General features: G+C 48.5%; 1 protein-coding gene across 2 annotated transcripts; it reads right to left on the bottom strand.

The window, feature by feature from the left end:
• Positions 1 to 1,872: 1,872 nt before the first annotated feature.
• On the bottom strand, positions 1,873 to 17,587 carry LOC129715858 (serine/arginine repetitive matrix protein 2-like). 2 transcript variants are annotated; one of them, XM_055665741.1, is made up of 4 exons: positions 17,433 to 17,587; positions 14,400 to 14,456; positions 12,123 to 12,206; positions 1,873 to 6,950 (listed from the first exon to the last, which is right to left on the bottom strand). In XM_055665741.1, exon 4 carries the CDS (start codon positions 6,860 to 6,862, stop codon positions 3,296 to 3,298), a length of 3,567 nt encoding a protein of 1,188 aa, XP_055521716.1. In that variant the 5' UTR covers positions 6,863 to 6,950; positions 12,123 to 12,206; positions 14,400 to 14,456; positions 17,433 to 17,587; the 3' UTR covers positions 1,873 to 3,295. The 2 variants fall into 2 exon arrangements, with proteins under 2 accessions (XP_055521716.1, XP_055521717.1); XM_055665742.1 differs by lacking the exon at positions 14,400 to 14,456.
• Positions 17,588 to 18,442: the final 855 nt, after the last annotated feature.

Raw genomic sequence — 18,442 nt, 5'->3', positions numbered from 1 at the left:
AGGCACACACACACTCTCTCACACACACACACGCACTCTCTCACACACACACACACACATAGATACACACACACACACACACACACACACACACACTCACATACACACACACACACAGTCAACAGCAAAGATACTTGCATTCAAGAAGGAACTGTGCAGATGCTAGAAGATCGAAGGTACACAAACATGCTGGAGAAACTCAGCGGGTGCAGCAACATCTATGCTGCTACACCCGCTGAGTTTCTCCAGCATTTTTGTGTACCTGCAAAGATACTAGTCTTTGGTCAATAGTAGTCTTTCTTGGTCCTTCAAAATATTCCAAATGGAATTTAAGCTGGAGGTGGAGTCTTTCATTACTATGGTGTGTATATATATATATATATTACTCTGTGTACTCTGTGTGTGTGTGTGTGTGTGTTTATACGTGTTTATTACTGTGTGTGTGCATGTGTATATATATATATATATGTCTTTATATATATATATATATATGTCTTTTATTACTCTGTGTGTATATATATGTATTTTATTACTCTGTGTGTATATATATATATATTATTACTCTATATATATATATATTATTACTCTGTGTATATATATATATATTTTATTACTGTGTGTGTATATATATGTATTTTATTACTGTGTATATATATCTCTTTTATTACTCTGTGTGTATATATATATGTATTTTATTACTCTGTGTATATATATATATCTTTTATTACTGTGTGTGTGTATATATCTATTTTATTACTCTGTGTATATATATATCTCTTTTATTACTGTGTGTGTATATATATCTCTTTTATTACTCTGTGTATATATATATCTTTTATTACTGTGTGTGTATATATATATCTTTTATTACTGTGTGTATATATATATATTTTTATTACTCTGTGTGTATATATATGTATTTTATTACTCTGTGTATATATATATATCTTTTATTACTCTGTGTGTGTATATATATATTTTTATTACTGTGTATATATATATCTCTTTTATTACTGTGTGTATATATATCTCTTTTATTACTGTGTGTATATATATCTCTTTTATTACTGTGTGTATATATGTATTTTATTACTCTGTGTGTATATATATGTATTTTATTACTCTCTGTGTGAAAAAGTGTTTCCTCGTTTCTGTTCTAAATGGCTCACCCCTTATTCTTAAACTGTGGCCCCTGGTTCTGGACTCCCCCAACATCAAGAACATGTTTCCTGCCTCTAGCGTGTCCAAACCCTTAATAATCTTGTATGTTTCAATAAGATCGCCTCTCATCCTTCTAAACTCCAGAGTGTACAAGCCCAGCCGCTCCATTCTCTCAGCATATGACAGTCCCGCCATCCCGGGAATTAACCTGGTGAACCTATGCTGGGCTCCCTCAATAGCAAGAATGTCCTTCCTCAAATCAGGGGACCAAAATTGCACACAATACTCCAGGTGTGGTCTCACCAGGGCCCTGTACAACTGCAGAAGGACCTCTTTGCTCCTATACTCAACTCCTCATGTTATGAAGGCCAACATGCCAAAACTGCACACAATACTCCAGGTGTGGTCTCACCAGAGCCCTGTACAACTGCAGAAGAACCTCTTTACTCCGATACTGAAATCCTCATGTTATGAAGGCCAACAGGCCAAAACTGCACACAATACTCCAGGTGTGGTCTCACCAGGGCCCTGTACAACTGCAGAAGGACCTCTTTGCTCCTATACTCAACTCCTCATGTTATGAAGGCCAACATGCCATTTGCTTTCTTCACTGCCTGCTGTACCTGGATGCTTACTTTCATTGACTGATGAAAGTGTACCATGCGATTCAAATATCTTAGACTTGACACGATAAACCAAGAACCATTGTTTCCCACTTTCTCTTTATTGATTTGACCACTTTTTGATGACAAAGGAAAGCCCTGGAGGAGGATATAGGTGCATCCAATTTATATACCAGACAGTCGACAGGGAAGCGTCTTGTTACGGAATAAGGCAAGGCCCTCCTCGCCTGTTTGTTGTGTTTGAAGCAATTGGATTGATGCTGCCTTGGTCATCTCTGATCCCCTTTCTCCTGACCATGGACACCCATTCCCAGCGGCGCCCCTATCGTGGAACGAGTCCACATTCACGCCGTTGAAGCCAAACTAAGCAATGGGTTTGGACGACGGTCACTAGAAATTGGCCGGGGTTTGGTCCAAGATGTCGAGTCATCAGTTGAAGATTGTTGCACTGTGACCCCCCCTTAGTTCTGGGCGAGGAACGAGGCAGCTTTCAGGAGTTTGAAGATCGAATTGAAGCAAGTGTAGTCGCACTCGAATGGAACTGTGCCGACACTGAGGTTGTGCGTGTATTTTGCATTACATTAGACTGGGCGTACTTTAAAGTAAGTTTCATTAGCCTCGCTAGAGTTGTGTCAGACTCACTGTGGATGGGTAAGATATCGGACTAGGTCTAGAGGATGTTTGGGATTATTCAAGGTCTTATTAGACCAAGACGCCAAGTCCCAGAAGAGGAACAGAGGGAGATTGAGCTACGTTGGGATATCTTAGTGAAGACTTAGTTGACATCTCGCTGGGCCTTGAACATAACAAGAGCATCTGTCTAGAAGGAGAAATAGATGGACATTGGGCAATATTGGAGCATCCCGCTGAAGATATAGAACAACAGAGTGAGAATAAGATGCGTTCAACATCTTACCAGATACAAGGGAAGCTTACTAGATGAGGACTAGAGGGAGAATGGGTTACATTTCAACATCTCACTGAAGATCGAGAACAAGACCAGAGTGGGAATGAGATACATTCGAACATCTCACCAGACTCTGAATATCTCTAGAGCGGCTTATTGGAAGAGGAATAGAGAGAGATAGGTCTATGTATGAGCATCTCGCTGAAGATCGAGGACAACAAGACATGAGTGAGAATGAGATGCATTTGAACATCTGACTAGACATTGAATATAACTAGAGCATCTTACTGGAAGAGGAATCAAGGGAGATGAGGCTACGATGGATGGAGTGGACCAAGACGCGAGTGAGAATGAGACATCTCCGTGGACACTGAATATCAAGAGGTCATCGTAGTAGAAAAGACGGAAATCTGGGCTATGTTGGAACATCTCACTGAAGATTTCGGACAAGAAGGACTGAGTGAGAAAGAGATGCGATTGGACATCTGACCAGACACTGAGAATAACTAGAGCATCTTACTAGAATAGAGGGAGATTGGTCTATGTTGACATGGTAGAGTGGAGATCTTCACTAGTTCTTCGTTGGATCGGAAATGCTCGGCATTCAAGCGTGACACATCGGGGCAAGGCTGACGTGAGAATGGTACCTGTTGGAACATCTGACCGTGTTTGGGGGTGGATGGGGTGGTGAGATCGCGGGGCAGCACTTCCCACAATCGGGGCTATGATGAGGACAAGGTTCGTTGGTCTTCTTCGGGCCAGTGCCGGCGTGAGAGTGATAGGGGTTGGAACACGTCACCGGGCGCGGGCTGGGCTGCGCCGTCAAGGGGCATCTCGCCGGACCGTGGGCAGCGGCGGGCTCCCTCTGCCCGCTGTGTTTGGTCGGGCTAGGATTGCAATGGGAATGGTAGGGGTTGGAACAGTTCACCGGGGTTGAGACGGGTATTGGCGCCGGGCACGGGTTAGGATGGCGCCCGGAGGACTCGCCGCGAGCGGGCGGGCAGGGACTGCCGTGAGAATGAGACGCGTTGGAACACCTCGAGGGGGCTGGCGGGATGGCGTGGGGTACCGCCGGGCACTTGGCGGGGTGGTGCCACGGCGGCTCGGCGCGCCTCGAATGGCCGCCATTGCAGTGGGAATGGGAGGCTTTAGAACACGATGTTGCCCGTGATATATAATGTGGGCATCGTGCCACACATGGAACAGGCTGGCATGAGTTGGTACTTTGTTGAGGACACGGAATATCGTGGGGAATTGTGTGGCATTTCACCGGAGTGGGGACAGGTCTTTCGGAGTTCCTGCAGTGGGAATGAGATGCGTTGGCACATATGGCCGGATCAAGGGTGTGCAGGGGATGGAGTTCCTTCTTATCTCCTCGACAAGGGCAGGTGTGAGGGTGAGACACGTCGACGGGTTTCATGTGATCGGGTTCGGTCGTGGCCAGAGGCTTTTTAGGGGAAACTCTCGGGGGAGTTGAAGAGGTGGCGGAGTCCCTTGTAGTCCGGTCACCAGACCGAGACGAGGAGCCGTAGGGGTATGTGGATTGGCTGGAGCTGGACACGTACGGAGATGTGGTGGAATCCTTAGTCGCTCCGGCCATGGAGTGGGAAGGAACTGTTCCATTTTGAGACTTTGCCAGCCCAGAGCTGGAGGTCATGGGCGAGGTGGAAGAGTTCCTTTTGGTCCCAGGCTGAGACTGAAATGGGGACGTGTCGGAGGACTTGACCAAACCTGAGCTGGAGGTCATCGGAGATGTTGCAGAATTCCTTTTGGTCCCAGCCCCAGACTGAGACGGAGAGGAGTCGGAAGTCCTCACCAAACCTACGCTGGAGTTCATCGGAGATGTGGATGAATTCCGTTTGGTCCCAGCCCCGGATGGAGGCCCAGACGCCACGGGGCCAGACTTGGGAAGACCTGGAGATGTTGCCTGGTGTCTTCTGGTATCGGAGCCAGAGGGTAATGGAGCGATGGCAGGGTTGTCCACTGGGTCATCAGCAGGAGGGGGAAGAGATCCTGGAAGATGCTTCACTTGACCAGAGGCTTTGGCCTGACTTGTTGAATCAACGTTGGAGGATGAATGGAGGCCATTCCTTATTTGGCCATGATTAGAGTCAGAGGGAGAAGCGGAAGGATGTCCTGTGGGATTCGAGGTTGGCGGAGGTGAGATTGGTTCGGCCTTTCCAATCAGGCCAGAGGCGGAGGGGGATTGAGATGCTGCCGCCTTCTGCGCGGAGCTGGCGCTGGGGGAAGGTTGACCAACGTCAACGAGGGCGTAACCAGAGGAAGACCTAGTCCCTGTAAGGTCCCCGCTCGGGCCGGAGGCAGAGGGGGATGGAGGTTTTCCGGCGTACCACAGTGGGGGCAATTCGAAGGGAGATGCAGTGGCTTCGGGGGGGAGACGCTTCGGAGTGAAGCTCTCGGAGGGTGGAGGTGTCGAGGCCCCTCCTGCCGGGTATGAGGAAGACGGGTCTGGAGATGCTGGGAAAAACCAAAGTGGATCTACACCGGAGGACTTCTGGCCCGGGTTAAATGCAATGGAATTGGAAGGTGACGGAGAGGCATCCACATGGTTCCTTAACCTCATTGGGGAATCGACGTGGAATCCATTGTTGACCTGTTTGGCACTTGTGTCAGCTTGGGGCTCGCTGGTACGTTCAACTGGCTCGTAGATGGCCTGAGACACCAGGGTGGAAAATTGACTCGTCTTATCATTGTTGGAGATATAATAATCCACATTGGCTTGCTTGATGTCGTCGGGCTTGGCATGGTAATGATATCCTTTGGGGTGACTGAGTCGGTCGGAGCTACGGTGGTTATGCGATATGTGAACACGTTGCTTTGTACCGGCGGCCGATCCGTTCTTCCCATCGTTCTTTGTGGCGCTAGCGTGTGCGTGGGGAAGGTACGGGTTGGAATATTTCAACAAACCGGAGCTCGGTTGGGTGCGAGGTGCGTTCACCAGCCCGGCAGATCCGTTTGCTTTGGCGTGCCTCGATTGGGGAGTCCTTGCGCCAGAATTGGCCTGTCGTATCTGGACCGTGCCCGACCGCGACCGAGATGTTTCCTTGAGTTGCTTCGGGGCGGACGCGGAGGTGGACGTGGACCCTCTGCGGGGAGTTTGGGCCTGACTCGATAGGCCGGACCGAGAGTGAGGCCTAGTCGGGCCAGGGGCAGGTTGAGCCTGAGCTGTCTCCGAGCGCCTCGGCGAGATGGAGGCCGGGTGGGAGGTTTCCGTGGACCTCCGGGATGCGGGAGGGGCCTGTTGGGAGCCGGATTGAGGAGGCCCGGCGTGTTTCCTGGCAGCGGGGCGGGAGTGGGGAGGGGAATGCCCGGGGTTGGAGTGTTGTTGCCGCGTGCCGGAGGCGGAGAGAGGCGGGGATACTTCGCTTGCCCTCGTCCACCCTGGGGGGAGGCCGCCCGCGGACTCGAGCCAAGACGACCGAGCCTTTAGTTGAGGGGCGAAACCCAACGGTGGGCCTTCCGACCCGGCTCGGCTGCGATGCGGCGAATCTGACCCTGGTTGGAACGCAGAGACATGGGAACCATTAGAACCGCACAGCGACTCCATCTTGGAGCAGGGGCTGGCCAACAGCGTCTGAGAACCTTCTAGAAGTTTGGTGCGTTCAGCACAAGGCCCCATCTTAGAGCAGGGGCTGGCCAATAGAGTCTGAGAACCTTCTAGAAGTTTGATGCTTTCAGCACAGGGCCCCATCTTGGAGCAAGGGCTGGCCAACAGAGTCTGAGAACCTTCTAGAAGCTTGGTGCTTTCGACACTGGAGCAGGACCTGGCCAATGGTGACGAGAGGCCTTCCAGTAGCTTCGCTCGTTCGACCCCACACACGGGGCAAGGGTTGAGTCTGAATTCTTGCGGGCAGCCTGCCGCCGTGCCCGCGGGCGCTTTCCTCCGGCGCTGGCCGTTCCTCCTCGGGCTGTCCTCCGGGGGGGCGCGCGTTCTCGGAGACGCCCTGCCCCGGCGCTCCCAGGCCACCTTGTCCGGGCAGCCCATCATGGCCAGGCACGAGATCTTGCCCATCTCGCGCCCCTCAGGGGAGTAGATGACGAGGTTCCGCAGGCAGTCTTCGGAGAACCAGGCGTTGGGATCTGCGGCCGGTTCTGTCGTGAAATAGTTGCCCACATCCGGGCAAAGTCTCGCTGTTGCTGCACCTTGCATTGTCCGATCTATCCGAGTCCGATCCGTTTGGCACTACCACTTAAACCGGAGAAGCTTGGCCTTGCCGGTGGCCTTTCGACTTTGGCATCTAAAAATCAAAATCAAAGATACAGTTAGAGTCATAGCAGAAGCGTCTACGCCGATGGGGCTGGAAGCTGGAAGTATCTCGAGCTAATTCTCTTTTTAATTTAGTTTCTGCAGTCATACACACAAAGAAAAACCAAGACACAACACAATTTACACAAACATCCATCACAGCGAATCTCCTCCTCACTGCGATGGAAGGCAAAGTCTTATCTCTCCCCATTCTCCTCCCGATGTCAAAGTCAAAGCCCCCGGCGGGCGATGGTAAATAAGTCCCGCGGCCATTAAAGCCGCATCGGGCGCTGCAAGGCCAGGCTCCGGGTCTTGATGTTGGAGCCCCCGGCATGCGCTAACAAGTCTGAGTATAGAAGCTGGGATGTAATGTTAAAATTGTAGGGAAGATTGGGAACAAGAGCTAATGACAAAGATCTCTAAGGATAGATGGGAAAAATATTTGATGAATACACATAATTGTTCTATTAATGCAAGACATAATTTAATTCAATTCAAATTATTACATAGACTATATTATTCAAAAACGAGGTTGAATAAATTTTATCCAAACGTCTCTCCCAGATGCGATAAATGTTTGTTTCAAAACGCTAATATAACACACTCATTTGTTGGATGTACAAAGTTGAATAAATTTTGGAGTGATATATTTGATATATTTACAAAGATTTTCAAGTCAAGAATAGAACCCAAAACGGAATGGATTATATTTGGAATAATAGGAGAAGATACCAATTTAAATAAAGATCAAAATGTTTTTTTTAATTATGGGTTAATAATTGGAAAGAAATTGATACTTAAATTTTGGAAAAATACAACCACACCAACTGTTAAAATGTGGATTAGGAATATGATGGACATAGCACGCCTTGAAGAAATGAGACTCCGACTAATAGATAAATATGACCAATTCTTAAAGAGTTGGTCTCCTTTCATCGACTTTTTGGAATCATGTGATGCAGCGGTACCGTAAGGATTGTTGATTTCAGTTCATGACGCGGATAGAGCTACATCTCCGAATACAGATTTGAAAAATTCTCTTTTAAGGGGCCTTCTCTTCTATTTCTACTTTCCTCTTTCTCTCTTCCTTTTTTTTATTTTTTTTTTTTTTTTTTTTTTTATTTTTTATATACACACTTCACGTTTTTCTACTCTCTACCATCTATTTCTCCACTTTTTCCCCTTTCTATTGCTTTCTTTTTCTTGTTCTGCTTACTTCTTTCTTATAACATAAAACTAGAGGTTGTACATAGAATGGATTACGTTATTACATAGTTGGCACCTAAAATTAGGTGCCACTGTACTGTTTTGTGCTGTATTAACTTCTAATAAAATAAATAAACAAAAAAAAAAAAAAAAAAAAAAATTGTACAAGGCATTGGTGAGACCAAATCTGGAGTATGGTGTACAATTTTGGTCGCCCAATTATAGGAAGGATGTCAACAAAATAGAGAGAGTACAGAGGAGATTTACTAGAATGTTGCCTGGGTTTCAACAACTAAGTTACAGAGATAGGTTGAATAAGTTAGGTCTTTATTCTCTGGAGCGCAGAAGGTTGAAGGGGGACTTGATAGAGGTCTTTAAAATGATGAGAGGGATAGACAGAGTTGATGTGGACAAGCTTTTCCCTTTGAGAATAGGGAGGATTCAAACAAGAGGACATGACTTCAGAATTAAGGGACAGAAGTTTAGGGGTAACATGAGGGGGAACTTCTTTACTCAGAGAGTGGTAGCGGTGTGGAATGAGCTTCCAGTGGAAGTGGTGGAGGCAGGTTCGTTGGTATCATTTAAAAATAAATTGGATAGGCATATGGATGAGAAGGGAATGGAGGGTTATGGTATGAGTGCAGGCAGGTGGGACTAAGGGGAAAAAAATTTGTTCGGCACGGACTTGTAGGGCCGAGATGGCCTGTTTCCGTGCTGTAATTGTCATATGGTTATATGGTTATAAGTCCCGCGGCCATTTAAAGCCGCGCCGGTCGGTGATGTAAGGCCCCCGCTCCAGGTCATCCTCAACCCCGCAACTCGGGCGGGAGAAGTCGCCGTTGCGGAAGCCCAGAAAAGCGGTCTCCCACCAGGGACCCGCGGGCTCCCGGTGCCGCCGTCCGCCAGACCCGCAGTTGGAGCGTACGAATCTCCGGAGGTCGGGCCGCAGTAGCGTGCCACCACAGCTCCTCCACGCCAGATGGTAGTAGGTCCGCAGGCTCCGTGACTGGAGCCCCTGGTCGCTCCGGTTGGAGGCCGCTCCACGGTGCTAGGCCCCAACGACAACCTGGGCGGTGCGATCCTGCTATTACCATCATCTATTCAAGATTCAAGATTCAAGATTCAATTTAATTGTCATTTGGACCCCTTGAGGTCCAAACGAAATGCCGTTTCTGCAGCCATACATTACAAACAAATAGACTCAAGACACAACATAATTTACATAAACATCCATCACATCGCTGTGAAGGAAGGCCAAAAAAACGTATCTCTCCACTGCACTTTCCCCCCCCCCCCCGATGTCAGAGTCAAAGTCAAAGCCCCCGGCTGGCGATGGCGATTGTCCCGCAGCCATTAAAGCCACGCCGGGTGGTGCGAGGCCGCACACCGGGTCTTGGTGTCAGAGCCCCCGGCGTGCGCTCGCAGAGTCCCGCGGCCATTCCAAGCCGCGCGGGGCGGTGATGTCAGGCCCCGCTCCAGGAGCTCTTCGACCCCGCAACTCGGGCGGGAGAAGTCGCCGTTGCGGGAGCCCTGAAAAGCGGTCTCCTTCCAGGGACCCGCGGGCTCCCGGTGCCGCCGTCCGCCAGACCCGCAGTTGCAGCCTCCGAATCTCCGGAGGTCGGGCCGCAGCAGCAACAGCGCTCCACCACCGCTCTGGACTCGGCCAGCTCCGCGACGGTGGGGTGAGTCGTCGGCACCAGAGCCCCCGGTCTTCTCCTGTTGGAGGCCGCTCCTCGTTGCAGCCCCAACGACAACGGAGACCCGACAAAGAAAAGGTCGGGTCTCACGTGCAGGGAGAGATTTAAAAGTTACCCCCACACACACACCCCAACAAAAAATAACAAAAACAACATAGAAACATAGACAAAAAATAATAAAAACGCAGACGGGCTGCAGAGGCCGCTGCTGACGAGAGTCGTGCCGCCTACCGAAGAGTATTGCAACCATTGATGGCTTCCCGCTGATTGTCGCCAGAAGCTCGCGTCCTTTTCAGGACGAACGATGACAGCGATGTCAATGAATGAATAAACAAACAAGTTTATTGGCCAAGTATTCACATACAAGGAATTCGCCTTGGTGCTCCGCCCGCAAGTGACGACATGACAAAGAGTAACATTTGAAAGTCAACATTTGAAACATGGCAGATGGACACCAGAGAGGAAATACAGCGTGGAAACAGGCCCTTTCGGCCCAACTTGCCCACACCGGCCATCACGTCCCATCTGGTCCCACCTGCCTGCGCTTGGTCCAAACCCCTCCTGTGGAATTCTCTACCTCAGAAATGTAGAAAATAGGTGGAGCCCACAATGATCCATTGTTGGTTACACAAAAAAGCTGGAGAAACTCAGCGGGTGCAGCAGCATCTTGAAGAAGTTCTCCTCTTCTCTCTTAAAACACATGATCCATTGTTGGCTGTGGAATCAGTGACAGAAACATAGAAAATAGGTGCACGAGTAGAGGCCATTCAGCCCTTCCAGCCAGCACCGCCATTCGATATGATCATGGCTGATCATCCAACTCAGTATCCCATCCCGGCCTTCTCTCCATACCCCCTGATCCCTTTAGCCACAAGGGCCACATCTAACTCCCTCTTAAATATAGCCAATGAACTGTGTGGCCTCAACTACCTTCTGTGGCAGAGAATTCCACAGATTCACCACTCTCGGTGTAAAAAAATGTTTTTCTCATCTCAGTCCTAAAAGACTTCCCCTTTCTCCTTAAACTGTGTGACCCCTTGTTCTGGAACATCAGGAACAATCTTCCTGGATCTAGCCTGTCCAACCCCTTAAGAGGTCGGTCCTCTGGAGACTTTCAAGAGAGAGCTAGACAGGGCTCTTAAAGATAGAGGAGTCAGGGGATATGGGGAGAGGGCAGGAACGGGGTACTGATTGGGGATGATCAGCCATGATCTCATTGAATGGCAGTGCTGGCTCGAAGGGCCGAATGGCCTACTCCTGCACCTATTGTCTATTGTCAAACCTGTCCTATCCATGTCATCAGGCAGAAAGTGTGGAGAAAGTGTGGAGAAGATTACATAGAAACATAGAAATTAGGTGCAGGAGTAGAGGCCATTCGGCCCTTCGAGCCTGCACCACCATTCAATATGATCATAGCTGATCATCCAACTCAGTATCCCATCCCTGCCTTCTCTCCATACCTTCTGATCCCTTTAGCCACAAGGGCCACATCTAACTCCCTCTTAAATATAGCCAATGAACTGGCCTCAACTACCCTCTGTGGCAGAGAGTTCCAGAGATTCACCACTCTCTGTGTGAAAAAAAGTTCTCCTCATCTCGGTTTTAAAGGATTTCCCCCTTATCCTTAAGCTGTGACCCCTTGTCCTGGACTTCCCCAACATCGGGAACAATCTTCCTGCATCTAGCCTGTCCAACCCCTTAAGAATTTTGTACGTTTCTATAAGATCCCCTCTCAATCTCCTAAATTCTAGAGAGTATAAACCAAGTCTATCCAGTCTCTCTTCGTAAGACAGTCCTGACATCCCAGGAATTAGTCTGGTGAACCTTCTCTGCATTCCCTCTATGGCAATAATGTCCTTCCTCAGATTTGGAGACCAAAACTGTACGCAATACTCCAGGTGTGGTCTCACCAAGACCCTGTACAACTGCAATAAAACCTCCCTGCTCCTATACTCAAATCCTCTATGGTAAGAATGTCTTTCCTCAGATTAGGAGACCAAAACTGTACGCAATACTCCAGGTGTGGTCTCACCAAGACCCTGTACAACTGCAGTAGAACCTCCCTGCTCCTATACTCAAATCCTTTTGCTATGAAAGCTAACATACCATTGGCTTTCTTCACTGCCTGCTGCACCTGCATGCCTACTTTCAATGACTGGTGTACCATGACACCCAGGTCTCGCTGCATCTCCCCCTTTTCCTAGTCGGCCACCATTTAGATAATAGTCTGCTTTCCTGTTTTTGCCACCAAAATGGATTACCTGAGAAGATGATGTGAGCATGGAACGCAGCGGAGTATTGGCCACTCGGTTCCTCGTAGCGGTGATCGTCTGAGCAGCAGAATTCTAGTTGGAGAGGAATTCAAGGAGTGAGTCTGAGTGCAGTTGTGGGATGCACAGTCAAACTGCACAACATTCGGGTGTGGCGGACACCTCATTGAAACTTACCAAACTAACTTAGTCTTGTGTATCTTGTGCTCCTGGAGGTACCGAGGTCTAGTCGGAGGCTCAGAGGGGATAGAGCCTTCTCTGTTGCTGCTCCGGCACTCTGGAACACCCTGCCGTTGCACATCAGACAGGCCCCCTCACTGTCCATCTTCAAATCCAGTGTTAAAACACATTTGTACTCCCTGGCTTTTGACCATGCCTGAGGCTTTGCTTCTGTTTGTGGTGTTTTTGATGTTTCTTTATTTTACATGTCTTTTCCTACTATTTCTTTTGATTGTTATTTTTGGTGTGTATTAACTTTTTTGTCAATGATTAGTGATGTACAGCACTTTGTTGCAGCTATGTTTGTTTTTAAAGTGCTCTATAAATAAAATTATTATTATTATATTATTATATGGCGTGCACAGCCTAAAGTTGTAAGACAACTTGTTTAAGAAGGAACTGCAGATGCTGGAAAATCGAAGGTACACAAAAAAACTGGAGAAACTCAGCAGGGTGCAGCAGCATCTATGGAGCGAAGGAAATAGGCAACGTTTCGTCCCGAAATGTTGCCTATTTCCTTCGCTCCATAGATGCTGCTGCACCCGCTGAGTTTCTCCAGCTTTTTTGTGTACCTTTGTGTTCCAGCTGCTGCGGCCAGGCAAACGCCTCCGTTGCCATGCGGTGAGAACGGAGAGGTTGAGAAGGAGTTTCTTCCCAGAGGCAATTCGGACTGCAAACGCCTATCTCACCAGGGACTAACTCTACAGAACGTTTTTTCCTTCCATTATTTATTATGTAAAAGAATATGTGTGTTATGATTGTGTTTATAGTTTGTTTGGTTGTTTTGTTGTTTGTCTTTTGCACAAAAGTCCGCGAGCATTGCCACTTTCATTTCACTGCACATCTCGTATGTGTATGTGACAAATAAACTTGACTTGACTTTGTAAGACAACTTTTTCAGTTTGATCTTCTGCTAGTGCACGGCAGGGTGATTGCGTTTGTCGAAACAGTGAAGGTTGCAATCTCCCACCCTGCCGAATAGTGAAAGGCCCGGATAGAGTGGATGTGGAGAGGATGTTTCCACTGGTGGGAGAGTCTAGGACCAGAGGTCGCAGCCTCAGAATCGAGAGACGTTCGTTTAGGAAGGAGATGAGGAGGAATTTCTTTAGCCATAAGGCGGTGAATCTGTGGAATTCTTTGCCACAGACGGCTGTGGAGGCCACAAGTCAGTGGATATTTTGAAGGCAGAGATAGATAGATTCTTGATCAGTGCGGGTGTCAGGGGTTATGGGGAGAAGGCAGGAGAATGGGGTTTGGAGGGAGAGATAGATCGGCCGTGATTGAATGGCGGAAACGACTTAACCATAACCATATAAACATATAACAATTACAGCACGGAAACAGGCCATCTCGACCCTTCTAGTCCGTGCCGAACACATAATCTCCCCTAGTCCCATATACCTGCGCTCAGCCCATAACCCTCCATTCCCTTCCCATCCATATAACTATCCAATTTATTTTTAAATGATAAAAACGAACCTGCCTCCACCACCTTCACTGGAAGCTCATTCCACACAGCTACCACTCTCTGAGTGAAGAAGTTCCGCCTCATGTTACCCCTAAACTTCAGTCCCCTAATTCTCATGTCATGTCCCCTTGTTTGAATCTTCCCTACTCTCAGTGGGAAAAGCTTTTCCACATCAACTCTGTCTATCCCTCTCATCATTTTAAAAACCTCTATCAAGTCCCCCCCTTAACCTTCTGCGCTCCAAAGAATAAAGACCTAACTTGTTCAACCTTTCTCTGTAACTTAGTTGCTGAAACCCAGGCAACATTCTAGTAAATCTAAAGACTTGGTGGGCCAAATGGCCTAACTCTGCTCCTATCACTTATGAATTTGGGTCAGAGATGATATTTTTTTCTCGTCTGACCCTCAGTCTGAAGAAGGGTCTCGACCCGAAACGTCACCCATTCCTTCTCTCCAGAGACGCTGCCTGTCCCGCTGAGTTACTCCAGCATTTTGTATCTGTCTTTGGGCTATGGAAACCCATACGCATGCAGCCACGCCAGTTTCCGTCGGGACCCCGTACAGAACAAGGTGCAACTTACGTGAAGAACTATGTCCGTCTGTTGAATCCCGGCTGACAGCATCTTTTTATTGCTTCCCTAGGATTTAAAAACCAAAAGATTCAGACAGTCGGCCCATCGAGCCTAGGCCGGCGAATGGCCTAATTCTACTCCGATAACTTGTGAACTCGACACAAAAAAAGCTGGAGTAACTCAGCGGGACAGGCACCATCTCTGGAGAGAAGGAATAGGCGACGTTTCGGGTCGAGACCCTTCTTGTGTGTGTCTATGGAGGATGGTGTGAGGAGGATGCTAGGAGACTGCAAGGTGACTTGGATAGGCTGGGTGAGTGGGCAAATGTTTGGCAGATGCAGTATAATGTGGATAAATGTGAGGTTATCCATTTTGGTGGCAAAAACGGGAAAGCAGATTATTATCTAAACGGTGGCCGATTGGGAAAGGGGGAGATGCAGCGAGACCTGGGTGTCATGGTACACCAGTCATTGAAGGTAGGCATGCAGGTGCAGCAGGCAGTAAAGAAAGCGAATGGCATGTTGGCTTTCATAGCAAGAGGATTTGAGTATAGGAGCAGGGAGGTTCTACTGCAGTTGTATAGGGTCTTGGTGAGACCACACCTGGAGTATTGCGTGCAGTTTTGGTCTCCAAATCTGAGGAAGGACATTATTGCCATAGAGGGAGTGCAGAGAAGGTTCACCAGACTGATTCCTGGGATGTCAGGACTGTCTTATGAAGAAAGACTGGATAGACTTGGTTTATACTCTCTAGAATTTAGGAGATTGAGAGGGGATCTTATAGAAACTTACAAAATTCTTAATGGGTTGGACAGGCTAGATGCAGGAAGATTGTTCCCGATGTTGGGGAAGTCCAGGACAAGGGGTCACAGCTTAAGGATAAGGGGGAAATCCTTTAAAACCGAGATGAGGAGAACTTTTTTCACACAGAGAGTGGTGAATCTCTGGAACTCTCTGCCACAGAGGGTAGTTGAGGCCAGTTCATTGGCTATATTTAAGAGGGAGTTAGATGTGGCCCTTGTGGCCAAGGGCATCAGAGGGTATGGAGAGAAGGCAGGTACGGGATACTGAGTTGGATGATCAGCCATGATCATATTAAATGGCGGTGCAGGCTCGAAGGGCCGAATGGCCTACTCCTGCACCTAATTTCTATGTTTCTATGTTTCGGGTCGAGACCCTTCTTGTGTGTGTCTACCTGCAGTTCCTTCGTAGTCCGAGGAAAAGACACCCATTCCCCCCTCCAGAGATGTATTCTGACCCTGCTGAGTTACTCCGCCATTTTGTGCAAAGATCCTATAGCGGAGCAAGATAGACCACTCCTGCTAAATGCAATGGGCTGACGTGTAGTACGCAACGGAGTGGAACGTGGGCCTTTTTTCCATCCATTTCAGTAACCGGTCCCCACCTGACCCGCAGTGTAATCAACGTTACGGGGGAACAGAAGGTACGCAAAAAAGCTGGAGGAACTCAGCGGGTGCAGCAGCATCTATGGAGCGAAGGAAATAGGCAACGTTTCGGGACGAAACCCTTCTTCAGACTGATCGGGGGCGGGGGTGGGCGGGGACAAGAAAGGAAAAAGGAGGAGGAGCCCAAAGGCTGGGGGATGGGAGGAGACAGCAGGGGGACTGAGGAGGGGGAGGAGACAGCAAGGACTAACAAAATTGGGTGAATTCAATGTTCATGCCCCCAGGATGCAGACTCCCCAAGCGGAATATGAGGTGCTGTTCCTCCAATTTCCGGTGCTGCTCGCTGTGGCCATGGAGGAGACCCAGGACAGAGAGGTCGGAGACGGAGTGGGAATGGGAGGGGGAGTTGAAGTGCTGAGCCACCGGGAGGTCAGCTTGGTTATTGCGGACCGAGCGGAGGTGTTCGGCGAAACGATCGCCCAACCTCCGCTTGGTCTCACCGATATAGATCTGCTGACATCTAGAGCAGCGGACGCAATAGATGAGGTTGGAAGAGATGCAGGTAAACCTCTGTCGCACCTGGAACGACTGCTTGGGTCCTTGAACGGAGTCGAGGGGGGAGGTAAAGGGACAAGAGTTGCGGGGGAACAGTTTGTGTTAATAAATTAAAATTCTGCAAACGAGGGGAAGATTTTTACCAAAGGACTTTTATTTTTACGAGGATGTTTCCGTAACCGCCTTCCGTCTCCGCGCTAGTATCTATGATGGGATCTTTGGTGCGGAGACCATATAATAACCATATAACAATTACAGCACGGAAACAGGCCATCTCGGCCCTACAAGTCCATGCCGAACAAATGTTTTTCCCCTTAGTCCCACCTGCCTGCACTCATACCATAACCCTCCATTCCCTTCTCATCCATATGCCTATCCAATTTATTTTTAAATGATACTAATGAACCTGCCTCCACCACTTCCACTGGGAGCTCATTCCACACCGCCACCACTCTCGGATTAAAGAAGTTCCCCCTCATATTACCCCTAAACTTCTGTCACTTAATTCTGAAGTCATGTCCTCTTGTTTGAATCTTCCCTATTCTCAAAGGGAAAAGCTTGTCCACATCAACTCTGTCTATCCCTCTCATCATTTTAAAGACCTCTATCAAGTCCCCCCTTAACCTTCTGCGCTCCAGAGAATAAAGCCCTAACTTATTCAACCTTTCTCTGTAACTTAGTTGTTGAAACCCAGGCAACATTCTAGTAAATCTCCTCTGTACTCTCTCTATTTTGTTGACATCCTTCCTACAATTGGGCGACCAAAATTGTACACCATACTCCAGATTTGGTCTCACCAATGCCTTGTACAATTTTAACATTACATCCCAACTTCTATACTCAAATATACGGAATATACGTATATTCTATACTCAGAGACGGAAGCCGGTTACGGAAATGGGGGCCGAAATTACCCATGACCGCACTACGTCTTTTTCGTCGAGTGATCTATCTTGCTCGTTATAGGATCTTTGGTTTTGTGTGTGTGTGTGTGTGTGTGTGTGTGTGTGTGTGTGCCACTTCGCTTCCCTTCAACCCCTCTCGTCCACGCCCTCCCAGGTGCCCGAAGTCGCGCCGTTTACCCGCATTTGGGCTGGTGGTGAAGGCACATCAACGCCCATGGTTTCGTTAGGCCGCCTGTAAGTCATGTGGTCCTGATCGCGATCCTGCTGCTCTCTCTACTCGATGGTGGCAAGGGTCAGGGGTCACTGGCGCCGGGGACGGGGGGGGGGGGGGGGGGGGGGGGGGGGGTGGGGTCGTCGAGGGTCAGCAGGTATGTTCAGGCCAAAGGTCACCCATGTTTCTGTTCCGTGGCAGGGTCGGCTGTTCGTACAGCATCTGTAGGGGGAACAATAATAATAATAATAATAATAATTTTATTTATAGAGCACTTTAAAAACAAACATAGCTGCAACAAAGTGCTGTACATCACTAATCATTGATAAAAAAGTGAATACACACCAAAAATAACAATCAAAAGAAATAGTAGGAAAAGACATGTAAAATAAAGAAACATCGAAAACACCAAAAACAGAAGCAAAGCCTCAGGCATGGTCAAAAGCCAGGGAGTACAAATGTGTTTTAACACTGGATTTGAAGATGGACAGTGAGGGGGCCTGTCTGATGTGCCACGGCAGGGTGTTCCAGAGTGCCGGAGCAGCAACAGAGAAGGCTCTATCCCCTCTGAGCCTCCGACTAGACCTCGGTACCTCCAGGAGCAGCTGACCAGCTGACCTGAGGGACCGGGCAGGAGCGTATGGGTGGAGCAGCTCAGAGAGGTAAGGCGAGGCGAGCCCATTCAGAGATTTAAAAACAAGGGGTCCATTAATTTTTTTTTTGTGCTGGAGGGAGCTGCAGACACTGGTTTACGGCGAAGATATTGACACTGGATAAAAAAACCGCGGGACAAGCAGCATCTCTGGAGAAAAAGCAACAGGCGATGTTTCGGGTCCAGACTCTTTCTCAGACAGAGAGTCAGTTTAGTTCTAGAGACACAGCGCGGAAACAGGCCCTTCGGCCCACCGTGTCCGCGCCGACCAGCGATACGCACACACCGACACTATCCTACACACACAAACACACACTGGGGACA

Source organism: Leucoraja erinacea, unplaced genomic scaffold (assembly GCF_028641065.1).
Source record: "Leucoraja erinacea ecotype New England unplaced genomic scaffold, Leri_hhj_1 Leri_1458S, whole genome shotgun sequence".
In the NCBI taxonomy this organism is placed as follows: domain Eukaryota; kingdom Metazoa; phylum Chordata; class Chondrichthyes; order Rajiformes; family Rajidae; genus Leucoraja; species Leucoraja erinaceus.
The sequence above is the reverse complement of the archived record's forward strand: the minus strand, read 5'-3'. Positions and strand labels throughout refer to the sequence as shown.